At 41.9% G+C, this 26,191-nt stretch overlaps 1 protein-coding gene across 5 annotated transcripts; it reads right to left on the bottom strand.

The window, feature by feature from the left end:
• Positions 1-330: 330 nt before the first annotated feature.
• Positions 331-26,191, bottom strand: LOC141019478 (uncharacterized). Of its 5 annotated transcripts, none has more exons than XM_073494410.1 (5): positions 25,832-26,191; positions 13,104-13,692; positions 10,628-10,727; positions 7,716-7,786; positions 2,823-3,322 (listed from the first exon to the last, which is right to left on the bottom strand). In XM_073494410.1, exons 1-4 carry the CDS (start codon positions 26,075-26,077, stop codon positions 7,753-7,755), a joined length of 969 nt encoding a protein of 322 aa, XP_073350511.1. In that variant the 5' UTR covers positions 26,078-26,191; the 3' UTR covers positions 2,823-3,322; positions 7,716-7,752. The 5 variants fall into 5 exon arrangements, with proteins under 5 accessions (XP_073350509.1, XP_073350511.1, XP_073350512.1 ...); XM_073494411.1 differs by lacking the exon at positions 7,716-7,786 and adding an exon at positions 4,221-4,285; XM_073494408.1 differs by lacking the exons at positions 2,823-3,322; positions 7,716-7,786 and adding an exon at positions 331-1,892.

The following is a 26,191-nucleotide window of genomic DNA, read 5'->3' as shown; positions in this document are numbered from 1 at the left end:
GAGTATATTCTTCATGTAGCTGTACTTTACTTGAGTTCACTTTACTGACAACTTTGGCCTTTAACTTCAGAGCCTGTACTCCACTTCTTTTACTGGAGTAAAGAAGTTGAGTCAGACTTCTTGATGTTGAAGTTTATACAGTCAGAAACATGTTCAGCCTTCAGCCCGGATCCTCCTGAACACGTTAGAGGAAGAAGAAGAAGAAGAAGAAGACAGACTTCTTCTTCTTCTTCTTCTTCTTCACTGAAGTTACATGTTTTTGTATTTGCATTAAAATATCAGTAAACAGTCCAGATGTTTTATACTCACAGATTTATTGTCATGAAAAAAAGTTATAACACATTTTATTTAAAAAAAACTCAGAATAAAAACAGTCTGTTGGAGCCGACTGACTGACTGACTGACTGACTGACTGACTGACTGGATGACTGACTGACTGTCTGACTGTTTGGGGCTGATGTTGATATTAATCAGCTGATACAAACATTGTTTAAGATATGTCATGCAGAGCTCAGAAACAGTAAACAGCATCTTCTCCTGCACGATCACATCTACAAGTTGTCATATCAGCTCATATTGTGATCCTGATGAATCTGTGAGACATCAGCCCACTGGACATCTGTCGGGCTCCAGTCTGTTAGATTGTCTATTTAAAAACACACAAAAGTCATGACAGAAAACACTACATTACCCAGAATGCAGCACCTACAGTTGCTATACAAGCCGGTGTAACTTCAGGGGCTTTTTTCTAAAATAAAAACTCTGACAAAAAGAAAAAAGTTGAAATATTTTGAATATATTAAAGAATATTTAGAGTAAAGTCGTCATATTTCAAGAAAGATCTGATGGATGTTTTCCTCTCAGGTGCATCACTTCCTGTTTTTAAAGACAGACGTCCTGTTGGTCCGGTGCTGCCGGTCCGTTTGGTTCTGATTGTTAAAAATGAAGATAAGACCTTCACTGGTTGTGCTGACAGTGTGAAGGTGTGAGAGCTTCAAACCTGAAGAAGAAATCCAGTAAACCAGAAGGCACCGGTTCATCCTGATAAAACCAGCGTGGAGATAATAATATTCTCTAATCAACAAAGCTGATCAGCTGGTGATCAAACTCTCTTCTTCTCTCTCACAGACTCAGATGTTCAGACTGTCTCATGTCTGTACAGTATGCACAATATGAAGCTACAGCTAGCAGCTGGTTAGCTTAGCTTAGCATAAAGATTCAAAACAGAGGAAACAAAATCCACCAACCAGCTCCTCTAAAGTTCACTGATGGACACATTTTGTCTCGTTCTTAGCGTCTTCTTTAACTCTGAACAGGCTAGATATTAGCATGCTAACGTTAGCTTTTGTTCAGTTAGCTACACAACAGCTCCACCTGCAGTTAGCAGCTGTAAATAGTTAACGACTAACCTCTTCGTCAGAACTAGTTTGCGATCTGTTTTAATTAAGAGACGGTAAAACTAAACATAGCTAACACTGACGTTAGCATGAAGCTAACTTTGAACTTTGAACAGCTGCTGACAGATGTTGAATAATGTAAAGTTTATAAAATATAACACTGTGTAATATCCCCGTCAGTAACGTATTGATCTGTGTGATCGGCGATCAATAATCGCAGCTTTAATCGCGACACTGTCGAGTCTCTCGGCGCTGCAGAGCCACAAATAAAACATTTAACTGGAACATGTTTCATCTTTGGAAATTTAAATCTACTAAACTACTTTTACATTCAAGTTTTAGTGTTGCCACGGTAACAGGACGTGATGAGGGGCGGGGCCTCAGAGCGAGTAGAGCTTCAGCTGCTCCTCCATGTCTCCCTCCGTCACCTCCCCCAGCGCCTCCTGGTTCTCCCTCAGCAGCAGGAAGATGGCCGCCAGCTGCTCCTGTTGCACCCTGGGAAGTCGAAGTCACACACACACACACAAAAAGTTGTAATATTTTTAGACTAAAGTTCAAAATACTTCAGGAGTTACTGCAGTACTGCAGTTTGTGACTTTAGACGTGAGCAGCAGTTAGATTACCTGCTAACTGCTGCTCACTATAATCTCTGCTGTAGTTATCTATGGCTGTATGCTAGCTGTCGTTAGCTCAGTTAGCCGTACAGCTAGCGAGTGTGTTTAACGATGAGTTAACGAGGCGATGAAGCTCGTCTTTGTTCAGTAAAAGACAGAAACTTGAACTCAGACGGTGTACGGTTGTATTTTACTGTTTAATAAAGAAAATTTGTGTATAAATATTTAATTTCTGGACATTTTGAGAGTTTATTTTTGTAAAGCTGCACCACTGAACTATCAGACTGGTTGGTGGCGTCTTAAACTAAAGTTTTTACATAAATATTATTTATTGAACATTTTAATGTCGAAACATTTCAAGAAAAATCGTAATATTTTTGAGAACAGTCTTCTTCTTTTTGAGATAAAGTTGTAATATTACAGGTAAAAAGTCTTATAATGTAAGAAAAGGTTGCTTCAAAATCAATATAATAATCAATATTAAGACTTTATAATCTAAACATAACATTATAAATCTAAATTTGATTTTATTCTGCAGTTAAAGAAACTTTTCTCATAAACACTTTAAAATAATTTCTTCTCTCTGTTTCAGACACACGAGTGCTATAATTGAAGAAATGTGTTCAGAAGATTTTCTCATTAACTCATTAACACATTGTTTCATATCATTTCAGACGTCTTGTTCTGTCTCTACACGGTCACTTGGTGGCGCTGTTGTCTTGTTTGTGACCCACATTAATATTAATATTCTGACATGTCTGCGTGTTGTCGAGCTTCCTGCTGGAACAAACACACACAGTTACATCACGTGTTCGTCTCACACATTTATTTCATGTTCAACATTTAAATCAAACACAGAAGAAGAACTCAAAACCTCAAACTGACGCTTTAAATCAGCAGACAGACGGTTCGTTGTTACTGTTTTAACTGGCAGACTAAACTAAACTTCATTTAAATCACAGTTAAATAGTTTTAAAGTCTTTCAACAACACTGTCACACATCATCATCATCATCATCATCATCTCCCCGTCCTGTAATCAATGACGTCACTCTGTTTCTGTATTTTCTCCTTCACTTTAAAAATCCTCCACACACACAAAGCAGACGGGTAAAAACGCAGGTTTCCTGAAGGCACTTTGGTGTAAAGACGTTCGCTATTCACAAGCAGCTCGTCGCCTGAAGGCTCCGAGGACACAAAGGGTGAAATAAAGAGTCGATTCTGTCGTCGGCGTCCGTCGTCTTCACATCAGCTGGAAGATGAAGACGACTGAAGACGCCGAGCTGCGTCTGATGAGGATCATTCAGGAGCCCTGAAGAAGAGACAGGAGTTCAGCTCAGGATCACAAATATAAAATAGGATTTTTAATTTGTCAAGACGACTTTTAAAGAAGCAAAGCAGCGAGTTTGAATCATCAGAACATTTAAAACATTTAAACTTGTCAACACGTGTTGGAAAATGTCAGAAGATTATTTGAAGTTATACAGAAACAACTCGCTGGTTTGATCCTTTAAATGTATTAATGTCTTATTAATGTTAGACTGGATCAATAGTTAGTAATTAATTAGTAATTAAGAGTCGACTCAGATGTGATGTCATGAGAAAATAAAGGTTAATAACAGAGACTGTGAGCTGCTCGATGAACACAACACCTGACTGACTGAAGTTTCATTTTTGGGTGAACTGTTCCTTTAAGTTCTGGTTTTAACATATTTTTAAGTTTTATGATGTCGTCACTGTTTGATTTCAAAGTAATCCATTATGTATTCAGATTACACCATGTCTTTATAATGTAATGGATTACTTTACTAATTAAAAAAATCTGAAATGTAACTTGAACTCTGCAGTCAGAAATCTGACCCGACTGTTGTTCACTGATTAAAATGAGTCAGAACAGAATTAAAACTCGTTACTGTTTTCATTTAAAGGTGCAATATGTAAGAATATAAGAACTGCAGCTGCACGGCTAACTGAGCTAACAAGCTAACAGTAGCTACAGCTGTGGATGTATGAACAGAATACAGTCAGCAGCTGCTCTGCTCATGTGCTGCCCCCCCCCCGTATTCTGACATAATGCAGCTTTAACTGTGTGTGTGTGTCTGTGTGTGTGCGTGTGTGTGTGTGTGTGTGTGTGTGTGTGTGTGTGTGTGTGTGTGTGTGTGTGTGTGTGTTTCCATTAAGAGGTTTCAGGTCTGAGCGGCAGCACTCACCGTTAGCTGAGGTGTTAGCAGGTAGCATGCAGGGTTAGCAGGCGAGCAGCACAGCTGGACAGCAGCTGGAATAAATAAATGAAGTAACAGAAGCGAGCGCTCGGTCCTCAGAGACCAGAACCAGAACCAGAACCCAAGCAGCACCATGGAGGCAGAAACTGAACGTGATGAGGGAAACAGAGCGGATTGTTCTGGAGGATTCCTGGAGTTTGATCAACGTCTGTGTGATTCTGCTGATGTTTGACGACTGTTTGATGTTTTACACACCAGCGCCGGCGTGCGGGTCTTTGAAGAACCACGATCAACTTTAAAAAGTGATGATCATAAAACGTGTTTCACACAAAACACCAGATTTCCCTTCGCTGGAGCGAAGAGGTCGAACGTATCAGCTCTGAGCCGTCCACAAATTTTTGGCCACATATTGTATTTACAAATGTCAAATGTCAGATTATGTGTTTGTATGAATAAAAACGTCTCCAACTTAAATTTAAAAGTTATGATTTTTTAAGACAAAGTTTGGATTCAATAACAAAAATAACCGGATGTCATATTTAACATGTTTTTATGTATTTATTCACATTTTAAAACTTGTGTTTAATGTTTTTCTCTCTGATAATAATTCAGACATCACAGCGTGCCTTTCATGAGCTTCATAAACACTTTATATTTACTGTCCTGCTTCAGGTAAAAACACCTGACTGACTCTTTAAGTTTCCGCTGTAATGACTGTGTTTGTCCTGCAGGGGGCGCTCTCACACAACAACACGTCCTGCTGGGTTATAAGGGAGCAGACAGCAGCTGAAACTGTTCTCAGGTAAAACTTTATAATGACATCATTAATGAACGCTTCATTAAACTTCAGTTAACAAACAATTAAATGCTTTTTAAACCGTTTATTAAAGTTTATAAACTTTACAATAAACAATTCATTAATACATTACAATAGTTAAAACTGCTATAAACTTCTGTTTTGTGTTTGTTTTGTGGCTCTGAAACACTTTTTTATTCTTAAACTGCTCTAAAACATAAAACAACTCTGACAGTTTGAGTTGTTTTCCTGCAGACATGAAGAATAAAATCACTTTACAGAAGAAGAGTTTTCTGAGGCATCAGTGTGATTATTTTACTGTCCGGCTGAATGAATCTGCAGGATAACGTGTGTGGAGCCTCAGATACGAACAACAGAGCTGCTGTGATACTGATAGGAAGTCTGAGCTGCTCTGATACAAACGTCTCCACCCACAGAATCAAACTGGTGAATATGTGGCACCAGTTCAGCTGCTGGAGGAAACATTGCAGAGGGTGGAAGAAGATTTACTGAAGTAAAAGTACTTCAGTACAGTAAAAGTACTTCAGTACAGTAAAAGTACTTCAGTACAGTAAATGTACTTCAGTATAATCAGGAACATGTAGTTTGATGTATATTAACAATAAATGAGTACATTTGAAGTCAATACAAGCTGAACCTTTAAAAACAGTGATTTTCTAAAGGGACTTTTGTATTAAGTTTTCCTCCCTGTTGTCCTATTTACTTCCTGTTGTCTTATTTACTTCCTGTTGTCTTATTTACTTCCTGTCGTCTTATTTACCCTCCTGTTGTCGAGTTTACTTCCTGGTTGTACACACTGCTCGTCCTGGTGAGTGTCTCAGTGTCTCAGTCCTGAGCTGCAGAGCGTCTCCTTTGTGTTCCCTCTTAAAGCTGAAGGTTCCTATAGGATCCTTTGTGTTTCCTGTGTGGACGTCTCAGCGCCTCTAACAACACATGACCCACATCGGCCCGTCCTCCCAGTCCCTCCTTTGTCCCCTGAGTGTGTGTGTACTGGTTTATACTGGGAGGATGCAGTGACAGCAGGAGAATACTGAGAGGATCTGAAACATCCTCCAGCTCTACTACACAGTACTACACAGTACTACACAGTAATACTGAGCAGTACTCCTGCTGTAAACAGATGAATCATGTGACCCAGTTACCAGGAGAGCAGGAGGAGGAGGAGGAAGAAGAGGAGGAAGAGGAAGTGGAAGAGGAGGAAGAAGAGGAGGTCAGTGAAGGCACCACAGGGAGGACAGGTGGACTGATGAGCAGGGATAGACTGATAATTGTTTCATTAGTCATATTTATCATTATTAAAGCCAATTAAAGCCAAACATCAGAGATTTATAAATGTTCATGTTGTCAAAACAAACTGTTAGAAATCAAATAAAACATGTTTTATGTTTCTGATTTGTAAAATTGATGTTTGTTTCATATTTAGTTGATTTTGCTCGTTTCAGTGAATAATTTCTAAAAACCAGCTTTTATAAAACATCTGAACAGAGGCGTCGTCTGTCTCCTGCTCAGGCTGTACATTAGCTTCTAGCTAACTCTGCCACAGCTGAGAGGCTGAGTACTGTCCCTGTCAGACAAACAAACAAACAAACAAACAAACAAACTTCTTATAAACATGTGATGACCACAGAAGGAAGAAGAAACAACTTATATTAACTTTTCTTTTCTTAATAATTACACAACTTTCTGTAAACTTCAGTAACACACGACTCGTTCTGCAGTGGAAGAAAGTAACTAAGTATACTTTATATTTATTTAACTACTTAAGTACAGATTTACACATACTTTACTTGAGTATTTATATTTTTGCTACGTTCGACTTTATTTTAAAAGGAAATATTTCCACTGCAGTCATCTGATGCCTTGAGTTACTTTACAGATTACTATATTATGATGTATTGTAATAGATTACACTATCCAGCTGTGTATAGGCATTAAACTGAGCTCCTGTTAAAGTGATGAACACATTAATGCATCAATAATTATAATCCAGTAATATCCAGTTTCATACTGACATGAGCCATCGAGTACTTTTACTTGATTACTTTAAGTAGATTTTGATGATGATACAAATCAAATCACAGTCTCTCCTGAAAGACTTCATGATGTCAAATTCGGCAGTAAAAATAAAAATTACAGAAATAGTTGAGTAGAATTAAAATGAGTTTAAGCCCCGCCTCCTTTCTCATCTGACCAATCACAGCGTGGAGCGGGCGTGATGTCACACTGATAGTTTCAGAAAGTGGTCGGATACAAAAACTTCACTACACATTTCTGTTTTAGACGTTATCAGTTATAAACATTTATAGAGTCACAAAAACTAATTTATTATTAATTAATTAAGTTTTATAGCAACAATAAATGTTGTCTAAACTCTGTTTCATCTTTTTTGTTGTTTTTGAATCATATTTCTCACATTAACAGATTCATGATCTTCTGGTTCTGTTCTGGTTCAGAGAAACATTTTGTTTTTAGTTTTATATTAAGAAATAATAAATAAAATCATATTTTTCTATGAAAGAAAAATAATATAATTGGTAGAAAACACAAAATGTGTGAGTCATCAGTCGATCCGTACTGGTCGGGGTTCTGTCGGGGAGGACTGGAGGTCAGGGTGGACTGGAGGTTCTGGTGTTACTGGGGGATTATTGAATATAAACATCACCTACCAGCTCCTCCTAACACACTGACAGTCTGCTGGTTTCATTATAGAGAAGTAAAGTCAGACGTAAGCTCTATCCTGAAACGATAAAGTTGGAGGCAGTCACACATTTGTTGTTGCACATTTGAGGCATAAAAAATGTGAATTATCCAGAAAAACTGGGCGTCATGCTCGATGTTCCAGATAACCAGGAGTCAGGAGACGAGACGATGAACTGAAGGACAGACGGTGAGGAGGACGACCACTGAGAGACAGCTGATCACATACTGACAGGATTCAGGTTTATATGTTATTTTATATGGAGGACTGAAACTGACAAAATCAAAAATATAAATAAATGTCTCAATAAATACATTAAGTTACCATGAAACACACTAATAGAAATGTTAAACATAAAATTCATTTTTCTGTTTTTAATTAGCTTCTATTTATTCACCTGTTTAGCCACCGTCTGATTTAATTTTAATTCATCTATTCATCTGAACATAATGCAGCAGAATCAAATAAAGAAATGTAAAAAGATATCCAGGACTAGAAGGATTATGGGAAACAATAAATTCGTATTTGAACAGGATGAAGTGTAGCTGAGTTTCAGTATCTGAGTTGTTAAATTTAAAGAAGGAAAAAATAAGATAAAGAAACTTTATTTATGTTCAGTCGGTACTATAAAACGGGGGAAAAAATAAAATAAAATAAAATAAATTAATATTCAATGCCTATGTCAAGTTTTAATATTATTTTTGATGCATTAAATGGTGTATAAATATATTTATTGAGCCATTTATTTATTTATGTGTTTGATTTTAGCAGCTTCAGTCCTCCATACATTGATCCCTTAATGTCAGAACTAAACTCACATTCTTCTGAAAAACATTATTTATAAAAAAATATAAACCATGAAGCCCCAAAATAATATATTTGATCCATATCTTAATCATGCAGGTTCACAAGTTATTATCTTGTGGACAAGATATGTAAAAAAATATGTTTTAAAATCATAAATCAAGTTAATTTAAGCACCAAACTACAACTTAGAGGAACAGTTCACCCAAATGTCCTGAAGGTGAGTAGATGATGTTCCTTTTCACGTTTCATACTCGATGATGCGATGAACACATTTTGGCTCCACAGGTTCAGTGGAGGTCTGGACTGAGAGTTAAACATCGTTCACATGAGCTGAGCGGAGCTGGAATGAGGAAGTTGGAGGCCGTTCAGCATCGAACTGTTTCCTCTGCTGCAGAAATATTTATTCCTCTGTGAGGTCATCTGGCCCTGAGACATCTCAGACTGAGACGAGGAGGGAAACAAACTCCACACAAAGACAAAGACACTTTCCTCTTTTCCTCTGCTGCTCCTTCAAACCTCAGCAGGAACACAATAACGCAGCGCTGCCAGGCCGCAGAGACATTTTAAGAGCTTCTGGAGTTTAAAAAAAAACCTGCCTCCAATCAGAGCAGCTGCAGACGTTCACTCCCTGAGCTGACGGACAGAAAACTGTAAACTAAACTGAGCCGTGTCTTTTCCTCACTCGCCCTCTTTTCTTTATCTGGGCTGAAACATTCGGTCCACCTTCAGGCTTCAGGCTCTGAACAGAGACGCTACGTAACAGAGGATTACACAACATCTCCCTCTATTCACTCATCGTCCAGCCTCGGGACGTGTCCACCAGAGAAAGTAATGGAGAAGCAGAAGCTGCTCTGTGTGAATCCACCGAGACCGAAAACATTTCTACACATTAATGCAAAACTAAGATAAGAACAAATCGATTACTGACGAGGAAAACGAGCGTGACATGAAGCTACGTGACCTGAGAGTCGTGGTGAGAAGACATGTGACTGACAGAGACGTCAGCCGTCTTTTCTGTCTGCTTCACGTAGAAACAACTTCTAGCAGCTCTTCATAAATTAATGACTTTAAAAACAGTTTCTGAAGCTAAAAGGTAGATTTTTGTAAACGTAGGTATTTGTGTAACGTCCGTCTGTCTGTGTACGTCAGAGTTAACGGTATTCATAAATATCTGATTATGCTAAGCTAACTAACATTATTTAGCCTTCATCAGCTCGTTGTCCCTCCTGATAAATATTTTAAATGAAACATCAGTATTTGATGCTAACACTACAGCACTTTTACTCACGTAGGGTTTGAATGTAGGTTTCTGACTTGAGTGTTTCTACTCTGTGTTTTTATAGTTTTGGTTCTAATTCTTCCACCAATGTTGAAATCAAAATATTGATTTTTTTACCCTAAAAACAAAACTTAATTTGGTGACACAATTAGAGCCGCTGGATGAAAATGACATCGGTCGTAAGCTCGGCTAATTGTTGTGAGGTTAAAAGTAGAAAGGCCGATGTAGGAAATCACAGCGTAAAGTAAAAGAAACTGTTCATAAGTCTGTTTTCCTTCAGTTCACACTAAATCAAGTATATCTCTTCAGCTGCGTATCGTATCATCACGCTGCAGCGTGATGCTTCAGCAGCTTCAGCAGCTTCAAAAGCTTCAGAAGCTTCAGAAGCTTCAGCAGCTTCAGAAGCTTCAGCAGCTTCAGAAGCTTCAGCAGCTTCCTCTCACACCAGCTGCTCTTTCTTTCTTTTCATGCAGGCAAAGGATGAAACGAAACATACAACAGGGCAGCGAGCAGGAGGCGGCTGTGTGTTTGTGTCAACATGCAGACATGATGTCTGACACCATGTCTCACAGGTCAGACTTCATGTCAGACATCAGGTCAGACATCATGTCAGACATCAGGTCAGACATCATGTCAGACATCATGCTAACATCATGCTAACATCATGTCTGACCTGATGTCAGACATCATGTCAGGCTTCATGTCTGACCTGATGTCAGACATCATGTCAGGCTTCATGTCAGACATCATGTCAGGCTTCATGCTGTGGGGGGCTGACAGGAGGTTAAACTGACCTCTGCTCCTCTTCGATCTCCTCCTTCGTCATCATCGTCTCAAACTTGCTCTGTTTCTTCCCCGGAGTGAACGTCACTTTATCTTCAGCTGCAGCCACATCTGACACACAGGAGATACACAGAGGAGACATGGTTAGCCGGCCCGACCCGGTTCAGTCAGCAGTCAGACACTCACGGCAGAGACTTTAACAGAACCAGAGAATCAGGTGTTTATTGTTGAGTGACGGCAGGATCACAGATGTCTGGGAAGTTTGACACGGAGCCAAATCAAACCAGAGAAACTGAAAACCTCTGAACTGAACTTATTAAACAAGTATGTGACTCTGTGTTACTTTAGTTAAAGATCAGAATACTTGTTCAGCCTCAGATGTGTGCTGACGCGTTAGCTTAGCATAAAGTTCACGATCACATGACATATGTAGCAAATCTATAAAGTTAAAATTAGATCATTTGGTAACACACAGGTGTCTGTTACAGGAGGCTAACACAACCATATTATTTACTTTACCTGGTGTTATTATATTAACTTTATATTAATAATGATCATAAACTTCACAATGACTTGATGTGATGTGATCTCAAACTGTTAGTGTATAATTCACTGGGCCTACGACTTAGTTCAACAAATTACAGTGTATGCTAACAGTGTTAGCATTTAATTTAGTTTACATGCTAAACTCCATCATCAACACTCCATTATGTTTTTTCTAAACCCGTGTTTTTAAAAAAAGAATTAAATAAATGTATCTTGTAAATTGTTAGCATATAATTCACTGTAACCTCGTTTGCTCTGTGCTTCTGTCAAACCAGTTGACTCAGGACGGATTTTGGTGTTTTAGCCGTTTTACCAACGTCAGCTAAATATGTAACTTGAAAGAATGATACTGTGCACACACACACACAACACACACACACACCCCACACACACCTGTTGTTCCACCTGTCGTGTCACAGGTTGGAGGGACACAAAGCAGATTGTCAGTCTGGGCAGCGGCTGTTGTTCAAGGCTGCCAAGTGCTTAACTGACTGTTCAAGATTAAAAGCAGATGGCTGCTGCGTCTCCACACACACACACACTGATCCACTGATACTGTACACACACACACACACACACACACACACACACACACACACACACACACACAGTCAATACCCTCGTGTCAGCGGAGACACTGAGGAGACAGGAAGTAAACACCTGGTGAAGAGTCTGAGGTGCTGGTGGTTGAAGCTAAATGTATCGGACCTATCGGACCTGAACACGTTTGTTTCAGTCTCGTGTTGAGACGTAACGTCCTCAGATCTGTTTAATCTTGTAGATGGAGGATTTTCTTTCTTTCTTTAATATTTTACAGTAAATGTGTTGATTTTTAATATTTCCTTTCTGCGCCTGCAGCTGTTCGATCCTCAGCCAGTGTGGTGTAACTCAGTGACCCGGTGTCAGAGGAGCCTCACAGCTCAGGTCTGCTGGCTTCTTCCTTATCAGCCGAGCACAGCCGCTGACATCTGCCTGCCGGCTCGAGTCAACAAAGGAAGCTGCTAATACGCAAGAATCCAATTAGATATAATTAGATATAATTAGATATAATTAGATATATGAGTCAGGAGAAGAAAAGCTTCTGCCAGCGACACGTCAGTCCGTCTGTCAACGCACCAGCTTCACACGGCGACCGTCGTCTGTGACGTCGCGCTCGGAGCGGGACGCTCAAAGAGGCAAGTTCATGTTATATATTTACGTTGACCCACGCGTGTCGTTTCATATTACTTCTTCTTGTTTTATTGTTTTTATCATGAATATTATTCTGATGATCTTTAATCCTTTGTTAACCGGACGGTTGATTTCACTGTTATTTTCTTTGGTTGTACTTTCTGATAATTGTTTGTTTCTCTGTTACAAGAGACGAAATAAAGAAATATTAAAAGTATAAATGATGTGGTCTTTACTTCCTGTCTGCGGCGCTCAGCTCCGAGCTCATTGATCTTTAAAAACTAAGATATGAAAACAGGATTTATTCTGCTGACTCATGTTGATCACCGAGGAGGAGGACGATGTTTACAGCAAACAGCCTCACATTAAATAAACATCTGGACGCGACCTCATTTTCATTTGTTTATTTATGTACTTAAGTCTTTATTTATTCTGGAGGCTTCTGCTGCACCCGACCCAAACACTGGTCCTGAAGACGATTCGGTCATTTACAACATCAGAGGTTTAGTTTCAAAGTGTTTACTGATCGATGATGTTCGTGTTCAGTTGGACCCAAAAACTAAACCTGCTGCTTTGTTTTGTTTAGTTTGCTTTGATGAATTTGACGTTGATCCGTCACATCTGGACGAGACCGGGTCAGATTAATGAGACCGGGTCGGATTAATGAGACCGACTGTGACGTAGTGAGACAGAACTCAGAGGTCGGTATAAAATGTGCAGTACAAACAAACCCTCTAAATAAACTAAACACATGTCCACTGAGAGTCTTACCGCTGTTCACCATGGTCTCTGGTTCTGCTTCTGGTTCTGGTTCGGGTTCAGGCTCAGGTGCTACCTCCACAACAGGTTCAGGGGTCGGCAGGCGGTCTTCTGTGATTCCAGGGATCAGCTCAGGTAAGGACTCCTCCACGACAGGTTCAGGTTCAGATACCGGTTCAGACTCGACCACAGGCTCTGGATCTGCCTCTGGGACGGGCTCTGGGATTGATACTGGTTCTGGGAGAGATTCAGGTACTGACACTGGCTCTGGTACAGGTTCTGGCTCTGGGGTGGGTTCTGGTACTGCAGCTACTTCTTGTGCTGCAACTGGTTCTGGAACAAGTTCTGGTTCTGGTACAGTCTCTGGTTCTGGGACAGGTTCTGGGACTTTTACTGGCTCTGGAACTGGCTCTGGAACTGGCTCTGGTGCCTTAACTGGCTCTGGGATTGGTTCTGGAACTGGTTCTGGTGCCTTAACTGGTTCTGGAACTGGTTCTGGTGCCTTAACTGGCTCTGGTGCCTTAACTGGCTCTGGGATTGGTTCTGGTACTGGTTCTGGTGCCTTAACTGGTTCTGGTGCCTTAACTGGTTCTGGAGCAGCCTGGAGAGACAAAATGTTTCAGTTAACTTCTTTCAAAATAAAAGCACAAAAATCATCAGAATGTTAAAATGACGTTTCATGTTAAATCCCTCAGATGAACAAAGTCTGCGGTTCTGATCCACTGTGTACTAAACACATCATCAGCTGAGGTGCTTGTTGTCATGGCAACATTGTGTAAATAATAAACCCTCTGCTGTGCTGACAGCTGATTGGCCGGCTGACCTCTGACAGACTGACTGACTCGTGTCAGTTGCAGCTCCTCATTGAGGATCAGTCGCCGCCTGCCGCTGACACCAGAACAAACTGAACCCACTTCAGTGTCTGCCAACCTGTCACACGCACGCACACACACACACACACACACACACACACACACACACACACACACACACACACACACACACACACACACACACACACACCTATCTTGTCCTCCCTGCTCGTCCTACACCTGTCCGTGTCTTCTGTAAAGTGCTGACTCTGCTCTGATGGTCATCTGAGCAGCGGCTCTGGTTTCTCCAGCAGCTCTGAGCTGAACGGACAAACAGCAGCGTCACAGCTTCATTAACGACTCGTCACTGAGGTTTTCTTTAACGACGCGTTCAATAAAAACAGAAAACCACACAATGTAAAGACGAACAGGCCTGCTTCTTTTTATTCCTTTAAAACACTCAGAAGCGTCTAGTTTTAAGTGGAACAGCTGGTTTGTTGGGATCCTTTTTAATTGAGCTTCATGCTTCTTGACTTGACCCGTTTCAGTAGAAGCTCGGTCCAAGAACGTACAAATATGAGTTCTCTGTTCATTTTATTATTCTTGACTGTCAGTAATAAGTTTTCTTACATGCTGTGAAACCGAACACATGTTCAGATTAGCCTGTTAGCATGGAGCTAGCTTCAAGGTCCTGTTGGCTTCATTTAAACAACATCAGCAGAGAATTCAAAGATAATCCAAGATTGCAAAATACCTTTTTAGTCGATTAGCTTCTAAATAGCCTCAATTAGCTCCTTTTGTAATGTTTATTTATTAGTAGCCACTTATTAACAAGTCAAACCAGATACAGACGAACTGTGTAGCTTCTTTTAAATTAACTGCATCAATGGTTTTATGAACTGAACAATACCATGGTAATGTAGCATTAGCTTAAATTCAGCTCCGTTTAGCTTGGAGTTAGCTGTTTCTTTAGCTCAGAGTTAGCTGTTCTTTTAGCTTACAGTTAGCTGTTGCTTTAGCTCAGAGTTAGCTGTTCTTTTAGCTTACAGTTAGCTGTTCCTTTAGCTTAGTATTAGCTTAATTTTGGGTCCGTTTAGCGTGGATCCTGCTGAAAACACAAACATCTTACAGTAACCAGCCGTGTTGGTCTGGGGAGTTAGCAAGCTGAAAGTTTTTTTATCTTTTTGGTTTGGTGGATTGGTGACTAGTTAGCTCACAAGCTAGCCAACATGTAACTCAGGTTGTTAGAAGGTGGCTAAGTGTTTCCCCCTGCTTCCAGTCTTTGTGCTAAGCTAGGCTAAAAACATCCTGGACTTATCTCTGTTGTTTACCGGATGCAGAGACATGAAACAAAAAACAACTATATTTTAAATCATCCTGTGGTTACATCATTCAACAGCAGAGAAATCAGGACCAGGAGACGGACTTTCACAAAAGAGGCTGCAGAGTTCTTGTCTGGTCCAATCAGTCAAATCCAGCCTCGACCCGGACAGACGCCACAGTTCAGCTACTGATGACTCACTGTGGTGACAACTGGTGGCATCATGGGAGGTCAGACAGTGAAATGCATCAGTCCTGACTGTATGAAACCGTCCCACTGGGCCGTCTGCTGCCAGCCTGGTTCCTTAATCCCACAGCAGCCGCCCTCACGCCCTCCGACAGGAATGCAGAAACATTTCCTCAGCCTCTGAATTCCTGAACCATGAAACACCAAAATAATCTCAACGGCAAAGTGCCGACTCGCAGAAACAATGCGCTCCGGGTCAGGATGCTAAATGCAGCGTCATTAAATCACTTTATGAGTCAGCGGGATGATAAACTGTATTCTCAGGCCCGGCTTGTACCGCCGTCCTAAATTGGTCAGATATGTTTGTTGGGTGAGTAAATCCAACATGAGATCATCGTGAGTCTTTCAGGCTGTGACCGTTATAGTTCTGCTCCGGCCCGGGAATCAATCAATCAAGCAGCATTAGAGAGATTATGAAAACTCATTTCTGCCAGAAAAAGATGAATGAATGTCAGAATGAGAAGTTCCCATCGTGAGATAGTTTAGATTTGTAGTGTGAGATCAGGATTATAGGAAATATTAAGATATTATAGAAATCAAGGTAATAAAATACTAAACCAAATCATGATAACCAGAGTAAATCAAGATGATGATACTAAATCACGATTATACAATATAAATCATGATTATGAGACACTACATAATTATGTTAATCTGAATACAGATCATGATATTCCTCATAACATTTGTCAGATGCTGCATGAAGATTAGAAAACTCTAAATCAAGATTAGAACATAATCAGATTAAACATATTATAAGATAAATATAAAATCATCTGTATTCAAAGAATCAAACTAAAACAAAGCTCTGACACGTTTGGAGAACGAGCTGTGCCACTGTGGATTAAATCATCTCGGCCTTCACAACCTCTGAGAGCACTTCCTGGATAATTGTATCCTGATCTGTAACATTACACTGAGTGCTTCACTCGTAAAAGCCATTTTAGCTCAGCAGCAGAGGAGCAGCAGATCTGCTGGCACGAGGAAACAACCTGAGCAAACACTGACGAGGAAGCAGCTCCAGTTGGTGAAGAGCCGGAGGCCGAACACAGCAAGCTGTCCGACCAGAGCTGAGAGGACGAGAGGACGAGAGGAGAGTTTATCCTCCGTTACTACACATGTACAGACGGACAGACGGACAGACAGTCAGTCAGTGAGGCTGCTTAGCATTTATCTGAAATATTCTTAGTATAAAACACTCAAAACATGAAAACCTCCTCCTGGTCCAGACCTCCCCTGTGCTCCGAGCTCCCTGTCCGAGCAGACTGATAGGGCCGCTAGCTGCACAGCTAACCGAGCTAACTAGCTTTACATGTTTGGCTTCATTTCCCGAGATGATGATTGTTTGCTCAGTAGATGCTACACAACAGGTCCTTGATTTCAGACGCAGCTTCTTGATCGTAGGAGGAGTGAGGGTCTCCTCCAAAGTGCCGACTCGTCTGTAAACCGTTGACTCAAACTGTTGACTCTCACAGTGTCTCTGGTGCTGTGCTGCTTTACTTGCGGTCTGATACGGTGGTTTATGAGCTGTAGTTTTCCTGGTAAACACACTGACCTCTTCGGCCTCTGTCTCGATCTACTGCTGTGCCTCTCGAGGTCGCCCGTCCCCCGGAGCCGCTCTTTGCAGCAGCAGTGTCTCTGGACCGGTGAGGTCGAGCGGACAGGCTGACTGTCTGCTGAAGTGGTCGGTGTGTTTACCGGGACGACTGCGGCTCTCAGTCCGATGTATTCAGCTCTGCAGCTGGCCGAGTGTTTTACAAACCAACAACGCAAGCACAACTCAACACCAGAGTGAGATCGTGAGCGCTGACGGAGAGGAAAGCTCGCCGGTGTGGCAGCATTTGTATTTATTTGAGTATTTTCATTGTTGTGTTAACAGAATTATAACCTGTGTGCTGAAAATAAAGAGATTCAAGGGAAAATAATATATAATTCAAACTGCTTGTCCCGTTACCCAGTGAGCTCAAACTGGATTTTCAACCTTTGATTTTCAGTTGAAAACTGTTTGTGCTCATTTTGTGAATTTGTTCAGCTGTAGGTTGAAGGAGAGATGATGCTGGTGACAGTGAAGGTGTTTCTACACAACATCTGGTCTACATGATGTGACTTCAACGTATTTTTCATATAAAATATCAGAAATATTGAACAATATAAAGTGTGAGCTGCCAACATGAAGCCTCCAGAACATCTGTCTGAGTTGTGGCTGTGAGTTGTGACAGAGAGACGAGCAGAGAGGTTAAACTGACGGCTGTCGTCCTTTCAGTTAACATGTTTTACTTTAATTAGCTGTGTCAATGTCACAATAGTCAATAAAGATCAGGACAGAGTAGCTGTGAGACAAACGTTATGGAGGAGGAAGTACGATATGTCTCTGAAATGAGGTGCAGCTGGTATGTTTGCTGAGGAATAAACACCAGGAGCATGTAGCGAGTCCGGAGGGAGGCAGGCTGGCATGTGTTGTGTCAGAGAGCTTCAGTCTCCGCTCGGCCTCGCTGTCCAAACACAGACTCATTGTTCTGCTGCCTCATGTCCACCTCGGCTCTCTGACGCCACCTCCACTGATGGAGGAGACAGCGAGACACGTCCAGGCTGTCCTGCAGGGAGACGGTCTGTCCTCTGCAGGACTGTCTGTCCTCTGCAGAGAGACTGTCCGTCTGTCCTCTGCAGGACTGTCTGTCCTCTGCAGGGAGACTGTCTGTCCTCTGCAGAGACACTGTCTGCCCTCTACAGAGAGACTGTCTGTCTGTCCTCTGCAGAGACACTGTCTGTCCTCTGCAGGACTGCCTGTCCTCTACAGAGAGACTGTCTGTCTGTCCTCTGCAGGACTGTCTGTCCTCTGCAGGGAGATCGTCTGTCTTCTGCAGGGAGACCGTCTGTCCTCTGCAGGACTGTCTGTCCTCTGCAGGGAGACCGTCTGTCCTCTGCAGGACTGTCTGTCCTCTGCAGAGAGACTGTCTGTCTGTCCTCTGCAGAGAGACTATCTGTCTGTCTTCTGCAGGGAGACCGTCTGTCCTCTGCAGGACTGTCTGTCCTCTGCAGAGAGACTGTCTGTCCTCTGCAGGACTGCCTGTCCTCTACAGAGAGACTGTCTGTCTGTCCTCTGCAGAGAGACTGTCTGTCTGTCCTCTGCAGAGAGACTGTCTGTCTGTCCTCTACAGAGAGACTGTCTGTCTGTCCTCTACAGAGAGACCGTCTGTCCTCTGCAGAGAGACTGTCTGTCTGTCCTCTGCAGGGAGACCGTCTGTCCTCTGCAGGACCGTCGGCTCTCTCAGGTGTTGATTCAGACAGGTGGATCCACTGTGACGACGCGTGTTCACATCAGGAACAAACCTCAGCATCAGGCTCAGTGTTCTCGTTGTGTGTCTCTTCAGTCTGGTACCGGCCCGCTTGGCTTCCTCAGTGGAAACAACGGAACAACTCGTCCTCTGTGCAGCTTTTCTTTTTCCTTTCAGCTCGTCTGTTACTGTCAAGAGCTTCTGAACTCTCCTCCGTATCATCTTCATCACATCCCAAAACAAAAAGTCCAAACCGTGCCAGGACGAGCCCTCACTGCTGGGTGTGGTTCTGGATCACCACAGAGGAGGAATTAGCTGCCATGCTGTGATATTACAGCCATTGTTTTCTCCTGGATTTGACGCCCAGCCAACAGCTCTGAGCGCAGCAGAGAAGCAGAGGTGTCGTCAGACCGGACCGGACCAGACAAGGCCCGGCTCCAGAGGGAGGAGGAGAGGCAGGAACTGGGCCAGGCCAAGGGGGGAAATACCAGCAGAGGTATGTCAGACAACAGGAGGTCCGATGAGAACACAGCGCCGATAAAACCCAGAGAGACGAGGGGTCTGTGAACGCCACGCAGGCCACACCCACCGGATGAGTCAGCGTCAGGCCTCTGGACAGAGAACAGCTGACTCATGGGACGAACATCTGGGTACTTTAACCTCGAGTCAGGCCCCGCCCCCTTTACGGTGAACGCAGACGCTCTGACCTGACAGGTGGTGACTGTAAATTCTGGTGTCTTTTCAAATTAAAAGCATAAAAATAAGAATAAATCACTGCTTTTTAGATATTCAGAGCCCAAAACCTTCAGCCAGGAGACTCATCGTGATGTCGTTGTCTTGCCACTCAGCAGCCTGGCTAACAACACCAGGCCTACCAGGATACCTCGCTCACCTGGACATAAAAACTGGGTTGAAAATCAGAAATAATCAGTTTAAAGGTTCAGTGACTGCCTGAAAATACGGTTTAAAACACACTTTTCCCAACAGGTTACATTTCATTCATTACATCCACAGCGACTGTTAGTCAGACTGACAATAGTTTGATATTTTATATTTAGCACTTTGACAGCACATGTTTTCCCTCAGACGGGGGCGTGGTCCTTCTGACGGATGCCTGCTCCAGAATAAAGATGGAGGCCGTGAGGGAGATACATTTCTGAATTATGACAAAAACATTTTTAGACTATTATAACAAATAAACGTTAGAGGAACACAAAGACCTGAGAATTATGACGGGAAATAAAAATGATGAATTGAACAAACAGGAAGAGACTCGCTCACTGTCCACTTCACCTGACGTATCAATCCAACAACCCAACAGATTTACTGCAGACTGTCAGAATCATAAAAACTGACTCACTTTGGGGAAAATAATTTTAATTTTGTGATTATGACTGAACATTGGGACGTAACGGTGAAAACACACTTTGGTGGAACGATAACATTTTTTTAATTATCACACTGACCGTGCAGAAATGTCGGTGGTGCTATAAAACCGTTGGACACCATCGTCCTCAGGCGAACTACTTTCAGAAATGATTAAACTGTCATGAATCAAAGTGAATTGTTTCTTTGTACGTGTCATATTATATATTTCATGCAGACCCGGCAGGTCCGGTCCTGTGATAGTTGATCCGATACAGAAACGTACAGATGGAAGTGACTCCAGCTCTGTTCTGTCCAGACAGCAGCTGCTCTCTCAGCGTCCGTCCTCCTTCAGACCTGCATGAATATGTGCACACTCACGTGTCCATATATGGAGAGAGCTGCGTCGCCACGAGCAACACGCCGGTAATTTTCAAAGAATGAGGAGAAGAAACAGTCTGAATAAAGCTGCTCACTAACTTCACTAACCTTCCCTTTGTTCTGCAGACTCACAGCCGTTTTCTTCATCGCTCACTCTTCTCATTTTCAACACATTTTTGATCCCGAGCATGAATAAAACTCGTCCTCACAGACTTCATTAGAATAACAAAAGGCTGCGACGGTTTAATGCATAAATTACAGGATGAAATGCAGCTAATGTGCTCGTTGCCTTTTAAGGCTGCAGGCTGGACGGAGGTGGAGCCGCTGCAGCTGCAACTTTAGAAGAAGGAACAGGACAACATGCTATGAACATAAATGTCAGAGAGCCATACTGGGCCTCGGGTCAGATGGCAGAGATACAACGAGCGTCTGCAGGGCTGTAAATCTGTACACAGGAAGCTGCTGCCTTCAGGTACTGAGAGCAGACTGGACCATGGAGACACTGCAGGCTGCTCAGGGTCCGTTTATACAGGACCGGGTTATTAAACGTAAAGTACTAAAACCTCATTGTAAAAATACTCTGTTACAAGTACAAGTCCTGCAACTAACAGGTCCCAGGTCATGATATCATGCTACGGACTGAAGCTAAAGCTAACACAGTCTGGGTCATGATATCATGCTAACAGACGCTCTGAATGGTCTGTAGCTAACATCCTCGTGAGCAATGTTCTGGCCTTGCTAACGAGGTTTATGTTGCTGTTGGCTTATTATTATGAACACATAACATAACTGGGAATGTTGCTAACTTTAGCTTTAGCTCAACAAATTTACTTTTACTGAGCAACTGAATCTGAACAGAACCAGAACAGAGTTTACCGTCATCTTACAGTTATTACTTACATACACAGATACGTCTCCTCATCGCCACACATTTTTTGTGTAATTTATTGATCTCAGGATCAATAAATGACTTCTGATTCTTTCTTTCACTCACTGTCAAAACAAATTCGTGTTCAGTCCAGATCACGATCGTTATGACAGGAGGCGTTGGTGTTCATACTGCTTTTGTCCACAGGGGGCGCCACAATCAACAAAAACTGAACGCTTTTAGCAGCTTTAAGCACAAATACAACCTCCTCAGAACTGTACGGAAGTAATCGAGTAAATGTATGTAGTCAGACTCCACCACTGCTCCTCTCCTTCAGCTGTTTGTTGACAGGTTCCTTTAACTTCGACTTTTTATCAAAAAACTGATTTCTTCTATTATTTCCTGTCCATCACAAACGTCTGACAGCAGCAGACAGTATTAAAATATTATCACAGCAGACAGAAATGGCGGCAGCAGGTCGTTCACCACCGTGTCGTCACGTGGAGCTCACAACATGCTGTATAACATAAAACGGAGCTGTCATGTTGGTCTGAGCCAAATATAACAGAGTTACTGTGAGACGTTCACTGACATCAATCTTTATGCTGAGTGTCAGCGAGCAGCTAAATTCTGCAGTCACGCCCTCCTGTCCGCTGATAAGGTTTCACCACTGACAGGTCGCCCTCGCTGTCTGTACCGTACAGCTGCAGCAAAGCATCATGGTCTTTTTACAGCTTTCTCTGTGGACATAAAGGAGGTCTGTGTGGCGCTGAGACACAGACGGGCTTGTTGTTTCGGCCTTTGTCTGTGAGGGAGTCTCAACAGTTAGCCTGTGGTTAGCCTTATAGCACCAACATCACTGCACCAGGGTTCACTTAATATTACAGTTTTTATTTACAGGCTGCTGGTGGTAGCCATGTCGCTGACACAGCGGCACCACAGGGAAACTCCAGGAGGGAAGAGTACAAGTTGTTTTTCTGCTTGCAGTATATTTTGAGGCTCAAACTTCAAGACTTTAACTTCAGTGAGGAAAAGCAGAACTTTTACTTGTAACAGAGTCCGTCCTCCACCTCACCCCTGTGGATCCTGTGTTTACCAGTGCAAGTTGCAATTCTGGTTGCTAAAACAGCAGCAGCTTAATTAAACTAACAAGATCCAAATGCTAATAAAACACGAGTCAGATTTCATATGTCGCTTTTTGAATCTTGGTGCTGCAGCTCATGATGAAATAATTCAAACTTAAAGTTGAAGCGTGATTAAAACTGTCCTGGACACGAATCCATTAAAGGACGTTGAAATGTGACTTTACAGCCTGTTGAAGTGAACTCAGTCTGTTCTGGCTGAATCAGCAGGATGAAATACCAGAACAGACCTCCCAGTTGTCAAACATCACATGAAGCCATGTGAGGCGTCACGCCCACGTCCACCTCTCCCCACAGCAGAGAACATCTCAGACATGTGACACCGTGAACACACACAGGTGTAAATATAGGATTCATGTTGCCACCAAATATAGACGGTCGGTCTGTCCGTCGCATGTTACAGCCGCCGTGGGCACATTCTCCAGGCTGTGAAGGCTGCAGGTGGAGAAGGTCACAACCATCCAGCACACGATGGTCGGACCTCCGGAGACTAACTGTGTCCAATAAAAGCTGACTTACATGTCAGATCAGAACCACAGTGACTCCGGCTGTGGACGCTTTGTGTCCACGCTCATTAAAACAGTTCATAACATTTTCATAAAGTCTGTCACTGTGTGCACAAGCAAATCAGCATCCAGTGGTCACAGATGGTGACGTGTCAGGGTGTCAGCATCAACCATAACCAGGCAGAAATATGTGACGACAGAGAGAAGTGGACACCAGCTGCTAACTGCTGCTAACTGTAGCTGCTGTCAGCTAGTTAGCTCAGTTAGCCATTAATCTAGTGATCCAGAGAGGGAGCTCGGACCGAGGCGAGCTGGTTAGCATGCTAACTAAAGTAGCTATCTCAGATACAAAGACGTCAAAATGTCAAAATGTCAAAATGTCAGTTTTTTCACATTCTGTTGATCACTTTTTATTTCTACATGTTTTCTTACACGTTGAACCTTTAAAGGAACATCCTTCACTGATTATTAGACGTGTTAACAATCAATAGTCAGTTAATCATTTATTTGAGCTTTTACATAATAACAGCGTTAATTAGCTTGTAGTAGCCTGAAATTGCTGCAACCGCAATATGATTTTTTTTATCATGTAGTAGCACATGAAGAGGAAACTCCAGTCACTGATGAAGACCATGAACTGAGGGTGAAGGCTCTGAAGAGAGACCTCGAGTTAAATAACTATTTTACATTTGTAGCTGGTTTCAGTTTTCATGCAAAAACAAAAACTTGCATTTTTGGCAAATATTATAAAAGAGTGTCGTGAAGGAGTTTACTGATCAATCAACAGGAAATGAACCAGCATCTGTTTTAATAATCAATTCATTTGTTAAAGTCACAAGTCAATAAACGAGAACTGCTAGCAGCTCTGTGAGGTTGCAGCGTTGCTTCGTGCTAAATGCTAACATGCTGTATAATGTTTACCATGTTCACCACTGTCTTAGTTGAGTGTGCTAGCATGCTAATATTAGCTAGTTTAATGTGTCTGAGTTTCCTCTGCTATACAAATGTTCACTATCTTAGATTAGCATGTTAGCATGCTAAAAATAGCTCATCATCAGTGAACACAGATCGGAGGCTGACATGATGTCATCAGGTGTTTGGTCGTTAACCAAAGTGTCGGACACGTTGAACCGTCGACCTGATGATCAGAGGATCACCAGTTATTACAGCTCATCCTGCAGGAACATGAACTTAATTATCCACCTCAAACTTCTACAGTTATTGAGGCTAAAATATTCTCTTCATTATTTTATGAGACATTGACAAGACTGTGTTCATTGTACACAGACATCACGGCAATAAAGTTGAGTCGAACTCAATAAAGTCATTACGCAGTTTAAAGTGAAGTCGTCCTGATGATGAACTGTTCAGAAACACGAGCGTCAGGAGAAACAAAACGCTTCACAGAGAAGAACAGAGGATGTCTCTTATTTACTGGACTGATTAACTGTTTCAGTCACGATCATAAATCCATCATCCTTCTATAAAAAACACTGAACGCTTTGTGTCGTCTTTAATTTATTAAATTGGTCAGTTGATTATAAAACACTGATAAAGTCGCCTTCCTCTTCAGTGTTACTGCAAATTCTGCATATTTACATTTTTTTCGTCCAAAATAAGGAATTTAAAGTCATTTTAAATGTTCAACATATTTTTATCGGTTTAATTTGTTCCTGAATTAAAACCTGTTATCAGCATTATGTGCCGTTTCTCTACAGTGTAAACAACAGAGGACACTTTAATCACCCTCTTCATGTTAATTTAGGCAAATGTTTATTATTTATGAGCTTATGACCGGACTGTTGACTGTACGCAGGAGTCAGGACAATAAAGTTTAACTGAATCAACTCACTGAACAACAACAGCGTCTGTTTCAGGAAGTCGTTTCACCTCCAGACACAAGAAAAACTGCTTTTTGGCTCATTCTGGTATTTTTACTGAAGTGTTGTGTTGTTGTGTTGTTTGTGTTGTTGTGTTGTTTGTGCTGTTTGTGCTGTTTGTGCTGTTTGTGTTGTTTGTGTTGTTGTGTTGTTTGTGCTGTTTGTGCTGTTTGTGTTGTTTGTGTTGTTTGTGTTGTTGTGCTGTTTGTGTTGTTTGTGCTGTTTGTGCTGTTTGTGTTGTTTGTGTTGTTGTGTTGTTTGTGCTGTTGTGCTGTTCTGACTTAAAGCAGCACAACACAAAGATCTTCAGACAAACTCTCTTTGTTCTCATGAATACACAAACTGACCTTACAGGACAGTTTACACTGTTTTACTGTGTTTATATGTGGCGGACCCTGCCACCTCTGTGTTCTGGGACCTGATTGTCCTGAGAACAGCTCGTTTATTCACTGATGGAACAAATTCATATTTCTGAGTTTGCACTGAGACGTCAGACCTCAGTGTGAATCTCCCCTTTAAATAAAATAAATAAAATAAAATAAATAAACAGCTCCTGGTTCATGTGTCTGCGCTCTTAGATTTTTTAAGTACTGGTCAGTGAAGTGATTTCAGACTTATATAATAACAAAATACTGAATAAATACCTTTTAAATGTTACTGAAAATTCAATATATTTTAATTTTTTTTACCAATATCAGGAGTTTAAAGAGATTTTCTGTACATGTATACATATATTTGTTTCTCTCTTCAGTCCATTGTTCTTGTTTGTACATTTTATTTTGAGCATCTTTAATTAAAACGTGTTTTTCTTGATTAATAAAGTTTTTTGGCTTTTACAGACAGGAATGTGTTTTCTCAGTGAAATAATCAACATGAGTTTCTGATAACTTGTGATTACTGGACCTTTTCCAATAAATCAACAACATCACATTGACGGTTCTGACCTTCACGTGCGAGCTCCTCTCGGCGGGTCCGAGCTCCTCCACGGCCGGAGCCGGAGGTTCTGGTCGCGGCGGGGCCAGAGCTCTGGACGGGGGGACGTCATCTCCGTAGCCGACTTTGGGCGTCTTGCTGCGGGCAGAGGAGGAGGCGGCGTCGGGCTTCTTGCTGAGCAGCGACGAGGCGAAATAAATGGCCACGACGGTGAAGATGACGGCGGGAATGATGACGGCCGGGTCCAGATCCATCATGGCGGATTATTAAATGCAGATAAAGTTGAAGTGTGTTCGGTGTGTGTGTGTGTGTGCGTGCGTGTGAGAGGAGGACGGTGTGTGTATCAGGCTGCGGTCACACACACACTGAGC

Source organism: Pagrus major, chromosome 23, assembly GCF_040436345.1.
Source record: "Pagrus major chromosome 23, Pma_NU_1.0".
Classification (NCBI taxonomy): Eukaryota; Metazoa; Chordata; class Actinopteri; order Spariformes; family Sparidae; genus Pagrus; species Pagrus major.
Note: the sequence above shows the minus strand (reverse complement) of the source record. Positions and strands in the feature narration are given on the sequence as shown.

Bases quoted from the DNA above. Each gene is read 5' to 3' on its own strand.
- LOC141019478 (XM_073494408.1), bottom strand. From the start codon at position 26,077: ATGATGGATCTGGACCCGGCCGTCATCATTCCCGCCGTCATCTTCACC. The intron at 13,693-25,831 runs GTCAGAACCGTC...TTGTCTCTCCAG, and splicing joins AGAGGAGCTCGCACGTGAAG to GCTGCTCCAGAACCAGTTAA. The intron at 10,728-13,103 runs GTAAGACTCTCA...CCTGTGTGTCAG, and splicing joins AGAGACCATGGTGAACAGCG to ATGTGGCTGCAGCTGAAGAT.